Source organism: Hippoglossus hippoglossus, chromosome 2 (genome assembly GCF_009819705.1).
Source record: "Hippoglossus hippoglossus isolate fHipHip1 chromosome 2, fHipHip1.pri, whole genome shotgun sequence".
In the NCBI taxonomy this organism is placed as follows: domain Eukaryota; kingdom Metazoa; phylum Chordata; class Actinopteri; order Pleuronectiformes; family Pleuronectidae; genus Hippoglossus; species Hippoglossus hippoglossus.
The window spans coordinates 2,448,260-2,468,434 of record NC_047152.1 but is presented as its reverse complement, the minus strand read 5'-3'; the positions used below and the strand labels follow the sequence as shown (position 1 = coordinate 2,468,434).

At 39.2% G+C, this 20,175-nt stretch overlaps 3 protein-coding genes across 4 annotated transcripts; 1 reads left to right on the top strand and 2 right to left on the bottom strand.

Moving 5' to 3' along the window:
- Positions 1-954: 954 nt before the first annotated feature.
- On the bottom strand, positions 955-11,100 carry LOC117778276 (dynein regulatory complex subunit 4-like). 2 transcript variants are annotated; one of them, XM_034613740.1, is made up of 10 exons: positions 10,886-11,100; positions 3,861-4,055; positions 3,252-3,452; positions 3,077-3,131; positions 2,490-2,692; positions 2,079-2,234; positions 1,838-1,918; positions 1,496-1,699; positions 1,289-1,354; positions 955-1,203 (listed from the first exon to the last, which is right to left on the bottom strand). In XM_034613740.1, exons 1-10 carry the CDS (start codon positions 10,910-10,912, stop codon positions 1,138-1,140), a joined length of 1,254 nt encoding a protein of 417 aa, XP_034469631.1. In that variant the 5' UTR covers positions 10,913-11,100; the 3' UTR covers positions 955-1,137. The 2 variants fall into 2 exon arrangements, with proteins under 2 accessions (XP_034469631.1, XP_034469641.1); XM_034613750.1 differs by lacking the exon at positions 10,886-11,100 and adding an exon at positions 4,424-5,179.
- Positions 6,153-18,078, top strand: LOC117778284 (ankyrin repeat domain-containing protein SOWAHC-like). Its single transcript, XM_034613763.1, has 2 exons — positions 6,153-7,415; positions 18,068-18,078. The coding sequence occupies exon 1, from the start codon at positions 6,190-6,192 to the stop codon at positions 7,369-7,371; it is 1,182 nt and encodes a 393-aa protein (XP_034469654.1). The 5' UTR covers positions 6,153-6,189; the 3' UTR covers positions 7,372-7,415; positions 18,068-18,078.
- On the bottom strand, positions 10,840-19,094 carry dhrsx (dehydrogenase/reductase (SDR family) X-linked). The gene is made up of 7 exons (XM_034613788.1): positions 18,957-19,094; positions 15,980-16,087; positions 15,210-15,278; positions 13,427-13,528; positions 13,089-13,296; positions 11,056-11,346; positions 10,840-11,024 (listed from the first exon to the last, which is right to left on the bottom strand). Exons 1-6 carry the CDS (start codon positions 19,054-19,056, stop codon positions 11,115-11,117), a joined length of 819 nt encoding a protein of 272 aa, XP_034469679.1. The 5' UTR covers positions 19,057-19,094; the 3' UTR covers positions 10,840-11,024; positions 11,056-11,114.
- Positions 19,095-20,175: the final 1,081 nt, after the last annotated feature.

The window sequence follows — 20,175 nt, the reverse complement described above, 5'->3', positions numbered from 1 at the left end:
ATTATACGTGGACTCCCGTTGATTCGATGTTTTGTTTACAGTGAATACTGGTTGTAACTAAAACACATACACATATCATGTGACTATTCAAGGCTTTTATTGTGGAAAAATATGAACTACAGAGTATGCTTCCGTGAACACGGTAGCGTAACTGGTGTACCGAAGCTAAAGACTCGGTTAGAAACAGCACAGTAGAATGGTTCCGCCCTCCAACTATTGATTTAGTGATTTAGTAACATGACCTACTTTTACTGTGGTAAGAGAGCAGGTAAGTATTCATTTACTATGAGATAGGCATGTCTGACAACTTGTGTATTTACATTTGAAAACAAATATTTGTTTATATCTCAAAAATAATGCTGAAACTGATTTCTGTTACAAGTCAGAGTCCTCCATTACCATTGCTGCTCAACCGAAAATCTGCAAAATGTCCATCAAAAATACTTTGTTATTAAACCATGGTTATGTGCTTTACAAAGAATAAACTTAGTTTAGGGTAATAGTTAGGGTAAAATTGGGGTCAAGTTAAGTATCATATGACTTCACTTTTCCACAGGACCTACTCCCAATCAACCAATATACTGCTAATCAACCCAACAATCTGATAAAGTCTTGGAGACTGCCAGAGCACTTGGAGAACATGCAAAGTTGCTGTGAGGTGCACTGCTCAATGCACCACGCCCCCATTCAACTCCCTCTTTGTACTAAATTTCATCCCTCTCCATGCATTCCTGGATTAATGAGCAGCCCTACCTGGCATGGGCCCAGGTCTCTAGGTGGTACGGACTCCCATAAATCAACTTATCATTATGAAGTGACTGTTATTTGACATTCCTTGTTAGAAAGTCAAAGAGCTGAGTAACAAAGTAGGGATGCCCTGGTCACATTTTCATGCTTCTAAACCTGTTTCCAGTAAAAAAAAGAAAAATATAGGTTGAAAAAGCAACATGTTGCTTATTAAAGCTACAATAACCTTTTCTTGACAAATGTTAATATGTTTTTGAATTCAGCTGCTTTGCTTTAGGGAAACAGTCCCTGCTTCACAGCTGATGGTGTTTTTTATTCAAATGTCTGTTTTGTCACTTTTGGCACAAAGCCAATATCTAAGGCCTGTCCCTGACATTTTCCAGCACCAAGCTACTCCACTGGGACACCAAGGGCCTTTAGCTTGGCCTTATAGTACAGCAGCAAATCCCCATGCGCCTATCGGGACCAAAAGTAGGATTTTCAGTACAAACATTGTTTAAATATCATCATTGTTTAAACAAATATGAAAATAACCACTAACCTTGGAAATCTGAACTTTTTTATACCGTAAGATCTTGATGTTATTATTGTTGGAGTCAAGGTTTTCCTACAAGTGAAAAATAGATCATATCAAAACCAAACATCTTTCTTTCATGTACAAACAGCATAAATCAAACTTGATCAACAACCAAGAATATGAGTGACTGCAGAGGAATAAGTCATGAGGTAGATATACATAAACAGTTACCTCGATGTTGTTTAGGACCTCACAAAGGGCTGTTTGGTCCATGTTAGCGGCAGATAGCACAGACTGGAGCCGAGCCTTTGTCTCCTCCAGACTGTCTGCGAGCGCTTTCAGCTTCGTTTCCAGCTGCGTCTTCTTCAGATCTGCTTTATGCTGCACCTCCTGAATAGAGTGCGTCTTGTACAGCTCGTCCTTCTCAAGCTGAAGCTGTGCGACATTCACATACACACGCACACATGACATACATATGCAAAAACAGTCACTTCTGGCTAACACCCAAGGTGCAGACAAATCATGTTAACATTTGAGCGACATGTCACAGTGCAACTCAATCTGAACTTTTACCTTGTTGAATTTCTCTTTCAGCGTCTCGTGATCCTGTTTTAGATCATTCATCTTCTTTACTATGATCTTTTCTTTGGTGTCCTTTCATAAATAGAGTCACTTATGTTAATGTACAGTACGCTACACGTCAGTGACTAAAACACATGCTCAGCAAATAAGCAATTAAGGAGCTGATAGCAACAAATATAAGTGTACAAGTTGGAATTGTAAACAAAAATTGCAAGACGTAAATATGAACAACCTTTTCCATTCCGCTGTGTTTCATCTTTTTCTTCTTTTCAATGATTTCCTCTTTATCTTTTGAAAGATTCTCAGCAAGACGTTTGTCATCACACAAAACAGGGATCAGGTCCTTGTTCTTTTGCTTCTGTTTCATCTTCATTGCTTTGATTTGTGTCTAAAAAAAAAGTTACATACAACGTGATAAAAAAAATATGCTGCAACAATTAAAAGTTCATCAGTAAAGATGAGCCTTCAGTCATTATTTTATTTATTTTTTTGTACCATTTTTCACTAATTGTATACACAAAACAATTAATAATCAATAATCAACAGACTCATCAATGATGAAGATAATTATCAGTTGCAGGCCCGAAAAGAAACATCAAGCATTTCTTTGTTTTTACTCTGACAGAGGTGTGTGAACTTGTACCTTGAGTGAATCATTCCCATCCACAACCTGTTGTAAGTCTTTACCCAGCTCACTCGCTTCACTGAGAGCCTTGTTGTGGTCTGATATGAGACCATCGATGTGGCTGTTCCACTTATCTTCTCTCTCACTGAGCTCATTTTTCCTCATGTTGTCCAGCTCTTGTAGCAGTAACGTCATCTTCTCCTCATACACAGCTTCAGTTTCTATTCAAAAAGCAACAAAAATGATGTCGCCCGTTTAGTTCTTGACAGCCCATAGGGTTGAATTCAACTCACACAACTCAAAATTTGATCAGTTATTACTTCCACCGAGGAGGTTTTTTATCCGCCCCTAACCCTTTGTCAGCAGGATTATGCAGGACAACTGATTTCCACAAAAGTCAGTGGAAGGATAGGACATGGGCCATAAACAACTTATTTTGGCCTAGGGGCAGATTACAGGAGTTTTTTTTTCTTACATTGCGAAATATGGCTTTTTAAAAAACATTTTCATCAAGTGTGTGCAATTTTGTGTGGCTCAATTGAACATAAGGTGACTATTAGGCTTTGGTAGAGGTATGCTGTCTGCTGAGTGCGTCTCTAGTTTACCTGTGAGTTGCTTCTCCAATTTGTCCCTCAGTTTAGTCATTTCTTCTGCGTGTTTCTGTTGAGACAACAACCACGCTGGCATTTGAAGGAAATACATCGGGGCAAAAGAAAAAAAAACGGAATCAACTTATGTTGTAGTTTAGAAACCGTGTAGACTTGCGTGTGTATTACAAACCAGTTCAAGCTCCTTGACGAGGTATTCATCGTTAATCTCCTCGATCTCGACCTTGATGGCCTTCATTCTCTTATGAAGCTCAGTCTCTAATTTGTGTTGCTCTTTTTGCTGTGTTTCAGTTGAGACTAAAGCGTTTGCGCTCAACTCAGAGATCGTGTTCTGGTGTTCACAAAGGTGGTGCTTCATCTTCTGCCTCAACACCTAGTGGGGAGAAGAAAAAAGTTGAATATAAAATGCATTCTCTTTTGTGAGGCTGTGCCATCACAAACCTATTGGATCCCGTGCAACACCATTCTGTAGCCCTGTTTTAACTTTGGGCTTTTGAGCTTACTTTAAATCCTACTCTCACTCAGATATTCAGCAGCTTTGATTTTACATTTCACCAGTGAAGAGCTCATGAAAGGACCAGTATATCTAAAGAAAGTACAAAATGGATTGTGGGATGGTCAAATTTGTCCATCGATTGGCTGCATTTAAAGAGCCAATCAATCTGGACCACCTTGTTCCCTGTTCTGTCATATTCTGGATTAAAATACAGACTATGTGAAATCCTGTCTCTGAAATTGTGAGCACTTTGACAGCCTATACCACTGGTGTCCACTCCCTTACCTTGATCTCTACTTGGTGGCGCCGCTCATCCTCTCTTATGACCTTTTCTAGGTTTTTTAGTTCATCTTTTATCTCCTGTAGCTCTCTCTGTGTGTTCTCAGAGAGGAGAATCGTGCCTTTCTCCAGCTGAAAGTAGTCTCTCTCCTCCCTCTCTCGATCCAGCTCCTCTCGGAGGTGCGCAATGTGTCCCTTCATCTGAAATAGACAGACACATATTGTTGGTGTTGCTACAGTATATCTGAGATATTTCTAGTCGCTTTTAATTAGTATTACAACTAATGTCAAACCAAAAGCCCCCCGACCGCCATTCCCTCTATTCCAGCTCCTATCTAGCTGTAAGGGCTCAGGTGGACGCCGTCCACTAGTGGCTGTGGCTTCTTTTTTTTGGCTAAAAGGTTCATATTTACAGATTTACTTCTATTTCTAAACACACACACTTATATACACCATTAGGCACACATAATTATAAGAACAAGTATGAAGAAAAGTAATATGTGTTATAGGCATTGCCTGATGTTGTCTTACATCATGGTGTGAGACAGGCTTCATGGTGTAATCTTCACCTTCTTTTTCGGGCAAAGGCAAAACACCCACACTCTCTTGTTTCTCCTCAGATTGTATCAATATTTCAGCTTTGCAACCGGTACATTTGGTATAGGCATAGGGCGGAGGCATAGAAATGGCCCAGCTGAGAAATCAAAGCAATCTCAGACATCAAAGCAATCTATGACCACTGAAGCACATGAAAGCAAACAGCAAAATAGAATTATTTGCCAAATGATATCCTATGTAGTGTTCTTTTACGTGACCACAGCTGTGGATAACAGCAGAAATTTAGGCTTAAAACATGGTGTAAATGACACCATTTCAAGTCTAATTTGACGAGGCTTACGGACACTTTTATGACACCACAGGTAAGGAGGCTTTTAAAGTTTTTTTCCACTTTGTAGGAGTTCCCATTTACTTCAATTGCACTGGATTCGGCTGCAATGCTATTTACCCCTGAAACTCCAAATGTGTTTTATGAACTCAAACACTTATGAGTGAGAAGAATTGTCATTCTTGGGTGAACTATCCTTTTAACTGTTGGTTTCAGAGAAAGGGATCTACATTTGAGTATGTTTTATTCCAGAAAACCAAAAATATATATATATATATTTTTTTTTTTAATATTTTAAGTATTTTAACTGTATTGCACAAACTAAAATTATACACAAAGGTAACCTTAAAAACCACGTCTTTATCCAAAATATTAGGTAGTTAAGGATCAGTATTTTACTTTTAGGTAAAGCGAATAATTGAGTTGGAAAATTTGATACTTTTAAGTTGACGTACCTTAAATGACTATTTACATCACCTGTCACCACCTGCTCTTCTTCTGCCACTTTAAACAGTCATGCTCCCCATACTGCCACTAGCTCCATCTGGTGGATAAATTACAGTATGCCTCCGGTACACCATCACCCACAGCCTCTGACATTCCTGTCAGGATCACTCCCAGATTGGACTTTATTTGTGACGGACAAAGAAAAGCAAAGAGACAGTCGAGGAGGTGGTCTAGCCTAATAAACGTGCAAATGAAAAATCATAGCCCAGCCGAAAAGCTCAGACATGGACAGAAGGTAAAAATGGCTCTTTTACACATCTGTGCCATTACTAATAATACTTTCATCATCAATGATTTTATCAGTGAACATGAGCTTGATTTTGTTTTCCTGACTGAAACATGGCTCAATTCAGATGGAGCTGCTCTCTTAAACGAAGCCTCCCCCCTAACCTTTAGCTATATACACACAATATGTGAGGGAAATAATGAAATGTTGTCTTTTGAAATACATCATTTTGAAATAAGTAATTGTATTTATTTATTTATTGAAGTAAATGGATTCAGTTATATATTTATATTATGCTATATTTATTGCCATATATTTTATTTCAGGGTTTATTTCATAGCCATATTTATTTATTTATTTACCCATTTGTTTATTTCATTATTTAATTTGGACTCAAACGTCATTCCACAGGGTTTCGAGTGCGCAATTGATCGAGCGTTTACGGTAATCGTTGTGAAGCGGCGCAGGGGCAGCCAATGGGGCCCGGGCTTAAAATCTAAATGCGGTGCAAAGTATGTCGGCCTGAGCAAGAGGTTCCAAGATTTTAAAGAAGACAAAAGTCCTCAGGGAGTTCAGGTCAGACAGGCTCCACCGGGCCTGGGTTACGGAAGTGACAACAGGTGAGCGCTCCGCATGATGCTCCTCCTTCAAACGGTGTCTGTCCGCGTCCGGAGTTTGTTTGTAAAGTTGAAGAGGCAGGCAGCAGCTCGGGTGCGATGGGGAACACAGAAAGCTTCTGGGGAGCGAGGAGGGAATCCAAGAAGGAGCAGGCGAGCCACGCACCGGCGGTGCCGGAAATCTCAGTGACCGAAGCGTCGCCTGTCTCTGCAGAGGGGTTTGTGTTCCCCCTGCCCAGCCCCGAAACGACTGGCAGCACGGGACAGGCGGATTCAGATACTGCAGCGCATATTCATGTTGTGAGCGGCTGCGGGAACCCTGAAGGATCCAGGCAGCCTGAGACAGACGACGCGGACGATGAGGGACCGTTTGACACTTGCAGTCTCAGTGGCAGTGAAGGTAACAGCAGCCGCCAACACTTCATCCAGGTGATGATGGACAGATCCCCCCAGGTGAGGCGCAGCATGGTGCTGCGCAGGTCACTTTACCTGCCCTCTCGGAGTGACAGCGACTCAGTCTCCATGCTCTCCTCCATCCTGGACGAAGACAGGACCGCGGTCACCCTGGACCCTCTGGAACATGAGTGGATGATGTGTGCTTCCGACGGTGAGTGGGGCAGCTTGAACCGCCTCCTCGCCACAGACCCCAGTCTTATCCTGAGGAAGGATTTCGTGTCCGGGTTCACCTGCCTGCACTGGGCCGCCAAACTTGGCAACCCTGAGCTCATAGCGCATGTTATTAACTTCGCCAAGCAGTACAACATCCCAATCAATATTGATGTTCGATCCAACACTGGCTACACGCCGCTGCACATAGCTGCTATGCACAACCACATGGAGGTGGTGAAGATCCTGGTGGGTGCCTATAATGCTGATGTGGAGATCAGAGACTATAGTGGAAGGAAGGCCTGCCAGTACCTTACTGACATTGTAAGTGTGGACATACGGGACATCATAGGAGCTTACGAGCAATCGAACTCCGAGAACACTGACTGCAGGGACAGAGGCCTTTGGAGGTTCTCCAAGGTTCTCCAATCTAACCTCAGGCCCCTCAGGCTGCTGAACCCAAGTGACTGGGACTCTGTCGATGGGCAGGGTCGAATCTGGCAGAAGCCCCTGAGGAGGATGTCTTCTCTCAGCAGGATGAGGCCCAAACTGCAGCGGCTCCGCTTGAGGACATCACAGATTGTCCACAGCACCTCTTTCCGTGATACAGAAGAGTTGGACGGGTCTGGGGAAGGCTTCTGTAAGCCCAGACCGAAGACACATTTCTTTGGGTGAGACAGAGACGGCACAATCTTTATTCTTGATAAGGCGGAAGATCTGTGTGTGTTGATTATTTACAAATGGTTTACTTTTTAGCTAAATATACAGTATTTAATAAGTTTGCTCATGGAAGTTTTGCAAGAGTTGGTGTATGAAAGTCAGACTAAGAAGCAACAGTTTAATAACTGCATATTCTATATGTTTTAGACACATTGAACACTTTGTTGTAAATATAGACATTCCAAATGTATGATATTATTGAGGCTTGTGACAGCCAAGGTCTGAGTCAGATGTGGGGCAACATACTGCTTCGTGTCAGAACTTGACTTAAGCCTCATACTGCAAATGCTTCTCGTGTTAAGCTGTGCTGAAAACTAAGGTCTGTGGAGATGAAGACTGATGTGTTGCATTTCTGGTCACACTTTTTCTACGATATCATACACATCCAGTCATGGTTTGTCAAGAGAAGTGGTTTGTCAGTGATACATAGGGACGAAATTCCATTTGTCCCGTATGAGGAATCCAAGACCTTGTCTCTATCTTTGCTGTGTACCCACAAGTTTAAACCTCTTTATTTTGTCAATGTTTTCTAGTATATACACAGTACTTGTTGCCATTTCTGTGTATCTCTACACTTATTTTGTTTACGTTTTGTAGACGTCTTTGTCATTTCACTTACAAGTCTTAGAATTAATTATATGTGCATAATATCCACTCTGTATAAACCTTTACTTTAAAAAAGCATGAATAGTGAATGTTACAGTAAAGAAATGTAAACATTATTTAGGCACACAGGCTGAGCAAAGCATGGAGATGTTTGAAAAGCCTTTATGTAGTTTATTAATTCAAATGCTGGGACTAAGATTATCTTTGGTTCGACGTGAGCGTGCCCCAGTGAGCACTAGGCCTCATCTTTTGTCTGAACAGCAAATATTGACCTGGTTACCTCTGTCTGGTTTATTGGAACATTTTTAATGCTTTGTATGGTTGACGTTTGTCTTCTAATTAAATATAACATACATTGTTGTAATTCTATAAATGACTGTGTCTGAATGACTGTTGCTGCGTGCAAATGTGAACAATATGGATAATAGTTTGTGTGAGAAATGAAATGAATCAAAGTGAGATCTGGAGGGGATTATAGGAGTCCTGATAGTCTTCCAGTTGTCCTTGTCGTAGTTTGGTGTAGTATTAAAGTGTTCCCTTCACACACACACACCTTCACTGCATCTGCATAAAAAGCACACGCCTGCAACTGTTTCTTTGTCATTCCCTCTGCAGAATGCTCTTCGCTTGCTGTAGGATTGTCTGACCTTCCTTGCAAGGAATAAAGTCTACTTAAAAGACTACGATTCTCGAATCTCTTTATTTCAGAAGTCTCGACAGGTCGAATTTCCATCACAATACTGTCATGTTTAATCAAACAAATCACAATTGATCTATAACCTTGTTTTGCATCTTAGCAGACATGTTTTATTTTTTTCTCCACATGTGGAGTGGGTGTCTGAAAGGCAACATTGTGAGCCGACAACTGCAGCAGAAGAAGCATGGCACATTCAAATATCAAAACTACATGTAATAAAACACAATATGCCAGCTTGCAGTAGTTGTACTAAGAGAGGTCCAGCTCCTGATCATTTAAAATAGACATAAATCTTTTCATTGTAACTCATAAATTCCAGCACCCAAAGATTCACATATATTAAATATAGTTAAAATTACACTGTACAGACAATACACATCCAAACTTGATTAGATGTTATGATAAGTACTTAATGTTGAGTGGTTAAGGCACAAAAACGTTGTGAAAGTCCAAGAAAAGGTGGGGAAGGGTTCCAAGGAAGAACCCATTAAATATTGGTCTCTTTGATATCTAATATGCTACTTAATGTAATTGTATGAATGCCATTTTTTTAATGAGGCTAAGTCAGCACTTACAAATTGATATTTAGGTTACAAAAATGTTTAAACATTCTTTAAGACAGAATATTTCTACAAAAATAGAGTTGTTCATAGACACTGCTAAAGCATTTATGTTCCTCGAGTGCTCGGGCTGTGTGATTATTTAACATAAGCAGCTCTTCTAGAAAAAGTCCGATATAGTGTCACAACAGGTAAATGTGGCACTTCTGTTTCGTCATGAGTGTAACTTGTTGAGTCACATTCATGACTCTATGACTGATGTTCAAGATAAAAAAAAAGAAAAGAGAGCCAAGCAACATTTTAGAGGACAGATTGAAAGTATCCTTGTTCCCCGCTTAGGGCCTAATAGTGCTTTCAATTGTTATGCTTAATAGTTTTGCATTTGTTAGGTTGGGACAACGTATACCTTTTATTTTTAAGATATGGTCTTGTTTACACTCAGGTTAGGTATAGGATCAAATATGGTTTAAAATGTGGGTAGCAGAGCTATCACAGTGTAAACAGTGTGTGGGAACAACATGTGTGGATTATTTTTGGCATATTTATCTGATCAGACATGGGAAATTGTCCAAAATATTTATAATTTTCTTTAAGGTATTTTGGCTTTTGCTACTTTGCTACAGGGACAGCGGCAAGTTTATTTACTCAACTAAATATGAAAAATTAACAATGTAAGCAGATGTGGATAGTCTATAGTTGCTCAAGATAGCCTCTCTCAAATGACCTTCGAAGACACAGCAGTGTGTGTCAGGCCTCCTGAAGGCCCACGAGCTCACAGCTCTTCTTCCACAGCTCTTCTTGAAGCTCAGAGTCGAAGGAAAGGTCAGAGGACTGAGTCTTCTTGCCATTATACAGGTAACAGCCCCCCACTCCCTCCATTTCAGGGGCAGCAGCAGCGTAGATGACCACAGATGCTCCCTCTGCTGGAGTCTAAGAAACACAGATGCAATACGGTAGAACAAATTAAACCAAAATGGGGATGGTGGTGGGGCATGCTCATCACAAAATATCCCAGAAATATTGAACCATCTAAAAAGGGCCCTAAAATCCCCTATAGAAGCCTCTTGAAGTACGACTAGGAACTCCTAAAATCCCCCTTCTCATCCATCTCTAGAACATTGTCACTAATCATTGGAATTTCCAAACACACAGAGTGTCAACACAGCTATATCGTGAAAGACAGAGGAAATGGTTTGACACAAAGTTACAGATGTCTGAAATAAAAGTCATGGGGATGGGAGGTGGTAAAGGACCCTGTTACATCCATTGAAGTTTATGATAACTTACCAAACAGGCCTGTATCAGACACTAACTGTAGGATTTAAAACATTCATAATACCTTTTAAAAGTAGGATCTGATGAGTTGATCTTAGTCTGCTGTTGGTCTGTTAATCTGAATGACACTACATCACTCCAGAGGGTGCTAAATTAATTTCTCATCCACGCAAAATGTTTCTTTTCACTAGTTTCTTATCACTAGCTCTTTTCTGAGCTGTGGATTTTCTGTAGATATCAGACGGAAGTCAAGAAACCCCAAAAGCAGTAGCATGTGTATTATCATGCAGACCCTGCTGATAATTAAAGCTTATGCCTGTGCTGTACTTACTTGAAGCATCTGGGGCAAATAGTTCATAAATGTATGAGATGTCCTGTATTTCTTGAATAAACAGTCATGCTTAACTATCTTCTACATTCAAAAAATCCTGAAAAGATAATGTTAAAATCATGGAGGAAAACATCTAAAAATGTAAACCACCACCACGCTTAAAAAGAGAACATCAGATTATTTTTGGCTGTATTGCTTATACTTAGTAGATATCAAATGAATTAGACTGTTACACAAAACAAGTCATATGTACCCTGAACAGAATCTTGGCCACTGGTTTCTTCAGCATCTTTGCAAGGCTATACAGGTTGTCATACAAGGCTGTGTCCACCATACCAGGGTCCACAGCATTGACAATAACCGGAAAGCCGGCAGCTGACAGCTGCTCCTGCAGGTAGTAGGTGAAGAGGACCAGAGCCAATTTGCTTTGAGAATAGGCACCATGGGAACTGTAGCAGATCCTAGAGACAGAGGGGGGGGTGGGGATTCAGGTTAACTCACAAGTCCCCAAACTCTCAGTCTGACATATCTCTTTGTTAGCTTAAAAGAAAAACATTTATCTATTCATAAATGCTTTATTTGTTTATAGAGTTGGCCTGTAAGTGACATTCTTTCTCACACCACTGAGGACTACTTCTGTTGCATCGATGTGTTTTGGGTATGACAAGTCTGAGGACGGACAAGAAAATTGTAATTTGCTAATTATGCTGTAGTCTGCTCCCCATAACAGAGTCAAAACGTGAAGTACTTGAAGAAAAATGTAAGGGTATTTTTGTGACTCCAACAACACAATGTCCATGTGGGATTCAGGCTATAACAAGCTATGAAATAACACCACAAGTTGAGGTCATTAATGCCTCCCTTCCTGAAAGGCTGAATGAATTTGAAGTCATGTTTGAATCATACACATAAGGATTGGCTGAGCGTCACGTCTCGTGTTGTACTGAGCACAACATGTTGACGAGTCATTTTAATGATGTTTAAATGCAGCCTCATAAACTCTGGAGAGAATCAAACAAACACTAAGTGACTTCATGTGCTGATCAGGTCCTGATAACTAGTGATGAGCGTTTATTAGTTCAAGTGAGAGCAGAGTGGAGGAGGGCACAGAAACTCCAGCTCGGTACAAACCAACTGGAGCTTCTGCTCTGATCACTGAGCAGCTGTGACCAGAGAAACTCTGTATTTTTTTTTGTATGAATTTCCATTCAACAATGACATCTTAATATGAGAGAAATATGTTTTGCTGCACACGGGACAAAGTGGGACTATGGGAATATGGATATTCTGTTTCCTTTTGAAAGTTTATTCAAAGTACTGAAAGTACTGATGTGGAGACAAGCAGCTGAGTGAATTCTCTCCTTATCACAGCCGACTTTGGATCTTGAGAAACAGTACTAACTGGACTTTTAACGTGTGTCTTTATGTGGACACTCTGCAACATGATATCATTAAGCAATCTCCATTCTGTAGTTGCTATCTCTTGTGAGTTATCTCAGTTCGAATATCTTATATAGAACATTGAAGTGATCAACTGATGATAGGTATTTTTACAAATTTTAGTTATTTTTTATTATTTTTAAACAGTTTAAAAAGAGAGGCATAGAGGTAATGATGTCTGATCTACTGAGCGGGACACATGGCTTTCATAGCACTTCCATACAAGCCATTAGCCAGTCAGATTTACCTTTAGCCTCAGCGTGATGTAAACAACTGTTCCTGTATTGCCATGGATTTTTTGTGTGTGAAGCTCTTTGTAACCTTGTTTAGATAAGTGCTGTACAAATAAAGTTATCTGTAACTGAGGTTTTGTCTCTGCTAAAGTTTGTTACAACTCAATCCCCGTTTCGAAATCGCTGCATATGTTGTTTCAATTTGAGTGAATGTACCTGTGTTGTGTATAACCAAATTTAAAAGCAGCACAAAGAAAGTGGTTAGTATATATAGTCTCTGTTTCTGGAGCAACATCACTCAGCTACTGATTTGAACACAATTTAAACCAAATAAAACCATGCAAACATGACAGAATAATGCTTTTAACATAAATTAAGCAATATATTTAACACTAAAAAATACAAAAAGTGTTGAAATTGCCAATAAAAATGCATGTTTAGTGTAGTTAGGGCAGCAACATTGAACACAATACCTGCGAGATGCTCTGTGTGCCCAACATGTACTGCGGAATTTTCCTTCTTCCTCTTACCTCCGGTTTAAGTCCTCCATGTCCACAACTCCGGAAAAGTGCGTAGCAGAGGACATGTTGATGACTCTGGAGCAGCGGCCCTGTCGTCCTGACGTCTTCAGCAGATCCAACAGCAGGTTGGTCAGCAGGAAGTGGCCCAAGTAGTTGAGACCAAAGTGGAACTCAAAGCCGTCCTTTGTATTACTCTCAGAAACCAGCATAGTCCCAGCTCCATGAGAGAACCACATAATAAGTAAAATATTAGATGGTTTTTTGTTTTTAGAGTTAGCATAAACCATAGGCCCTGTAGTACGACCTTATATGTAAGTGTAATTGACAATGACTGTGAAACAGCTTACCATTGTTAACCAGAACATGGAGTGGTAGACCTCTGTCTCTGAAACCCTGAACAAACTGCCGCACTGATTTCAGTGAGGTCAGGTCCATAAAGACAAACTCAGCTGTGAAATAAAAAATAGAATTTATTAAACAGTCTTTAAAGATAATAAGGAATTTTAATTAAAAGAAAATTTGAATTAGTACACCTCGTGTATAGTCAACTTCAATACTCTCTATTGATCCTGGTCCCATTTTAGTCTTTTTCCAGAGAAAATGATTAAAAACTGTGAAACGTAATTAGTGAAACTCCACCATTAATCTACGAGGGTGGCTTCCCCTCCGCACACAACTTCTGACAAATAAATGGACTGCATTCATACATTGGTTTCCAATATTAGAAAGCACTCATCACTTCAAGTTGTGAATAAAAGTTTGAATGCAGAACACTTGGAACAGAACCCGTAGCTAAATCCAATGCAGGCAACAGCAGTTCTGGAATAAATGTTCCCTTTGTGAAGTTAGTGTCAGGCTGTGTTGAGTGTTTTAAAGAGGTATTGATTCAACTGTATGATCATTCAACAGCACCTCAAATTGCAAATTACACACTTAAATTGACCATATATACCATGAAGGAGGATTTACTGCAGGACTGTTGTACAGTATCAGTGTATTTTTATCTTGTTTTCGAAGAAATTGACAACTGAGCTCAAATACTTCATGTCGCTATACATTTGAGCGAATTAAACTAACAACAGTTTGACTGACACATCTTCAAATAAGATCCATCTCAATCACATTTTTAGAGGAAGATACACAGGTGACATTGTCATTCATAAAGAGTCATGTTTGTTTTTATCTGATTAATGGATCTAAGTCAGATATTCCCTTTTTCTTTAGCTCTGCTTTTGGTCTCTACCCATTTCTGATACATCTGTCCAATATCTCTATCTGTCAATAATGGATTAGTGCAGTTGTACAATTACTTGAGGGGAAATTAAGTTTGGGGTTCAAAGTATTTACTGAATTTGGCCTCTGGGATTAGCTCTCTGAACAGCTTTTGAACATGAATAGTCTAGTTTCTTAGCATGTGAGTCACATGCTGCTGCTTGTGGCTATATTCTGAACTGACTAATCAACGGATAAAATCAATTTAACTTTCACAGTTTTACTGTCCATTATTCTGACGGAGATAACCCACAAGTGATAGCAACTAAAGAATGGAGATTGCTTATTGATACCATGTTGCAGAGTGTCCCTATAAAGACACACGGAAAAGTTAAAAGTCCAGTTAGTACTGTTCCTCACACGCAGTGACACGAATACAATGTGCTCTTTGTAACAAGATACCATGTCGGCTGTGATAAGGTGAGAATTCACTCAGCTGGAAGGTTCTGGGGTGCTTGTCTCCACATCACAGTATTTTCAGTACTTAGAATACGTTTTCAAAAGGAAACAGAAAATCCATCCTCCCATAGTCCCACTTTGTCCAGTGTGCAGCAAATATATTTCATACAAAAGACATAACAGACATTCATTTTGTAGCTTATCTACCAATGTTTAATTGAAATACAATAATGGACACTGCAAATTACTTCATATGCAAGACATTATTACTTTCAGTTCGGGGCCATAATTATTTTTCTTTGTATCTTCGATATAGTGGGCCAGTTTTACAGGCTTCACTTTTGATATCTCGTTTTAGGGGTTTAATGCGACTGCTTGAAAAGTTTGTGGTTTTATTGCTTTGGCTAAAATGACAGACAAAGATAGAAAAGAGAAAAGTTGAGACAGCGGGATCATTACCTTTTCCTTCGCAGCCTTCCTCATTAATCTTCCTGGCAGCGGCTGCGCCCTCTTCTCTCTCATTTCCAGCTGGAGATGATGGAGAATTAGAGAGACTGACAACCACTAAACCGAATTCCCTACTGCCCTCATGCCATCTCTGTTTACAATAATAGAAACATCATTAATCTTTAAAGCTAAAAACCAGACAACGGAACAAATAGCTACAATCACACAGCGTCCGACTATTGGGGATAGTTCCCGTTTCACTGGGACATGAGATCATTACCTCAGTCAGCCAGTTAAATTGAGTTTTTGGTCTTTGAAATACCCCACGCAGTGTACAACTTGAAAATAAAATAAAACAATTGTACTTCAATTGTTTCTTTGGCCTCCATGAGTCTAATCTTAGGATACAAACCACAAATCTATAGAGGGGAAAAGGGACCAATCAGGAACATGTGCATCTATGAGCTGAAGTTTTAAAATGATTGTGCCAAAACAGAACATCTGTGAGCTAGATCATTTATTATGCAAGAAAGGTTCTTTACATTTACATTTTAAACAATGACAGTGCACAACTGGTGTCTTCCTCTGACGGCATTTCCTCAAATTATTTACAGTAATGAGGGGAAACAAATTACATATATTTCAAATAAAGATGAACTGCAGAGACGCATTAACATGCATTAATAAGGGGAAACGGGGTATATTCTGTATACAGTGATTAGAATTTCCATAAAAGCCAGTACACAGATGGACATGCTGACTGAGTTAGTGCAGTTGCTTACCTATGACAACATGCATGCCTAGGCTTGCCAGATGTTTTGCTGTCTCTAAACCCATTCCTCTGGTCCCCCCCGTCACAATGGCAACCCTTCCATTTTGCTTGGGTAAGACTGTGGAGGAGAGAGGGCTCAAATCAGTATCAAAATGATTTGAGTTTTTTTGGAATCACAGAGTCTTACTGATCCAGTACTGCAGTACTGCGGATTTATTGTTTTGCACCAGCATACAAAAGCGTATTGTTGCCACGCTGGAAAAAGAACAGACCAGATTAGTATCACGTTTGTAACATGGTAACTTTTGTAAAAATGAATGATGGTGGATCCTCATAGTAGCAGTGGATCATGGTGATGGATTTAGGATAGTGGTGGCATCTGATTGTGATGGTGGATCCTGATCGTGGTGGCAGCTGATCATGGACTACAATTACAAGAAGACTGCTTGACATACAATACGTTTACTCACATACTCCACCATTACTGACAATAACTCCTTAATTCATTTGTCATTGCTGCTCCCTTCATCTCTATCAGACATTTTCTTATGTATAAATGTGAAGGTCAATGTCGAGATGCTCAATTGTGGACTTTCTCAACAAATACACTTGGGTGAAAACAAAAAGGTGGTCCGTGTGTGAATTCAGACAACAATCAGTTAACAAAATTAAATCTGTTGGCCCATGACAGAGTAACATTTTCAATACTTCATTAAAATAACAGAAACAAAACAAAATGAATAGGTCAGGCAAATGTTGAAAATAATGTATCTACTTTTACTTTTACATAATTTAATATATGTGGCAGTGTTCTGCAGAACAATGCTTTTTAAGTCGAATTACACAGCCCGACAAAAACTAAAAAGAAAGCAGCAAATGTTTCCAGGAGGCAAGGACAGATAATGACAACACACAGTATAAACACAACATTATTATCATAATCACAAACAATTATTTTATACTTCTTTGATCCACAATGTTATGGCTGCATTGCTGTTTATGTTATTACAAGGGAATAGATTTTCTGTAGAGAGGTTGAACACCTATAGTCCACCAACATTGGTGTTTTCTAACCAAACCTCTTCTCAGGACTATATGGGTGTGGACCAGTAAAAAGAAAGGCCTACCAACACCTGTAAAGGTGACTAACCTTTAACTAACTCTTTAACTCAAACAGAAATGTAATTTTATGACTGACACTGAGTCCACAGACTCCCACATATTAATAACTACTTAACTCAAAGTCCAGATGTGGCTGAACTATTGTCGATTAAATTACTGTTTAACATTTTTTTTCTAATGAAAATAGTGATCTATCTTTTGCTACCAGATGAATACGGTCCCTTCTCATACACATGCAACAAACCGAAGTAAACCTGCATCGATAATTGGGCTTTGCTGATTAGGCATATTTTAATCTTTTAACTTGACATGGTATTTCAGGAATCTGGTTACTGTTGAAAGTTGAGGAAGAGCACAACATAATGAATTTGAGGTAACCCAACATACTACACAAACATGCCTACTACTGAGTTGTGTAATTACTGGGTCCCGGTTGAACAACAGTGTCCAATGAACATTACTACATGAACCATCCAATATCCCACACAATGGAACTGACTGTTTATCACCCAATCTAAAGCTCTATTTTAAAATCCATGACATTAGTCTTCCTGGTTCAACTTTGACCCATAAAAGTAATTTGCCACACAAATTTGAAAAGCCCCATAAAGCCCTTTGGCCTAGATTCCTTGGGAGATTATGAGTTTAAAAACCCATTTCACCACAAGGAGGCACAATTGGCTCTTTGTCTTCAAGTGTAATTCATTAGCAATTTCTCACTCTACCATCACATGACTTAACACACACTTTCCTTTTGGTTGATTGCTTGGAATACAAATGAAATACTCAAAACAGTAACAATGAAAACACTGTTCACTCCAGAGTTGGTGCAAGTGCATGAGGAACATTACAAAGAGGGAGTTGTTGAATTTATGACCATTTAATCAAATTACCACTTCAAGGGTCAAGGTTGAAGATTAAGAGAAAATGGCAATGTGGCTCACACAAGGTTGTGTTGTTTTGGATGTGTTTCCAGGATAAAGCTCTACAAATCCACTTAGAAATTAGGGGAAAGCAAGTGTGCAGAACTCAAAGATCGCCTTTAAAACGTTTCAAAATCATGTCAGAAAGTATTTAAATAACTGACCAGAGCTCATCATTAAAAAATAAATAAAAACAGTTTCATCATATCTTCTTGTATTCTATAGGCATGCACAAACACAAACACACACTGTTTATATTGATATACTTGTATTGACTTCAGAGAGTAAAAATGTTGTGATAGTTTATTCCAAGCATTTTCTTGGCAAAAAAAGTGTTACTACGATGCAATAACCATGTTTGAGAACCTGGTGGCCGATGATGCTGTATCTCGGGTGAGTTAAATCCCAGGAAAGGATGCTTGCCACCAAAGAGAGCATGTTGTGACAGAGATGTCAGCAACGCCGGTTGTACCCATGTAGATGAGGTTTGTAGGACTGTGACTTTTCACCTTAGGTTTGTAAGAACTCTATATAAATAGGATTCTGTGGGTACAGGAAGATACTCAAGGGCTTATCACCAGTAAATCCCGAGGGAAAAACAGGGGAGTAACTTGTAACTACGGCCAACCCTGTCTCTGTTGTTGAATAATATCAATCTAAACAACAAAAGGAGTGAAGTGCAAACCTTTTGTTTTGCAAAGTAGTACAATTACTGAAGTAAAGCAAAAACAACAACAAAAAGGCACATTGAGCATTCCAGTCAATTGAGACACAAATAACAAATAGATCTAAACTAACCCATATCCAAAAAACACATATTTTCTCCTTACTTCAGAAATACCAGATACTAAATTAGGGAGTCTGGAATGCGACAGGGGGAATAATACGTGACAAGAATACAATTGACAAAACCAACGTGCAGGGAGTGTAAATGAACCTGACCTGGTAACGTAAATGATCTGTTGAACAGCTGATAAAGAAGAACTTTAACGCCGCACAAGTAAAATCGGAGAAGAGTCATCAACACCGACTGCAGCCACATTCTTCCGAGTCCCGCTGTGTTTCACTTTAAAGCGTCCGGGTCGCAGTCTGGACTGGTTATGGTTCCCTCTCTCCACGGGTCCTCCCATATATATAAAAAAAAAAGTCCGCCCCGTCCGCCCTCAAGAATACGTCACAAGATACTATAAACCTATGCATTTATATTTTCTTTCTAAGATCTATCTTTTCCAGACATGTATTTATAGGTTTATATGGATTTTTCGAGATCTGTATTACACATTAGATCATACCTTTGTGTAATCCCGTAAATTGCTTTCTCACCACACCCGCAGAAAGAATGGAGATATCACACCTGGCCCAGCTTTTACTGGTCTTTGTGCCAAAAAATATAATTCTGCCTTAATTTGATAATCTGGGATAGGTCACTTTTTAATCTGGGACACTTGAATTGGGTTTTTAAAAAAAATAGACTATCATCTTGCTTTATGCAGGTCAAGCTCAATATTACCAATTTTTGAAAAACATTGTGAAAAAAGAAAATGAATAAGAAAATGTATATTATTCTTTTATTAATAACCCTATCTTAAATATAGAAACTATGATATTAATTAAAAACATTCTATTAATGGTGTATCACATTTTTAAAACAGGCAAGGCAGTTCTTGAAACCAAGTCCTTACTTTTTGGCTACAAAGATACTTGGCCACAGTTCAATATATATCTATATCTATATCTATATATTGACTTTTTTAATAGGAAACTCAGCTTGACGACAACCAGATTGTCCATATACAGGAGTAGACATAGTGCAAACTACCGGCAACAGGAAATATCCCTTGTGTGACAATTTATTTCGATTTTCATAAAATGTTAATAAAGCTAAATCACATATTTGTCATAGCTCCAAATGTGACTCCCTGCCTTTCCCTGTATCTCCCTCTGCTGTGTCTGCGTGAGTGTGTATCTGCACGGGTGTGTTTGTAGGTCGTGCCTCATGGGTCTCTTCTGTATAAACATTTGTGTGATGATATTTTTGAACCGGAAACCTCACTTGAATTGTGTACAGTATTGAGTTTGTCTCTGTACCAATCTTCTGTGGTTGTTTTGACTTCAACCATTGCAAACTTCTTTTGGGATTTTTTTTGTAGCAGCAGGCTAG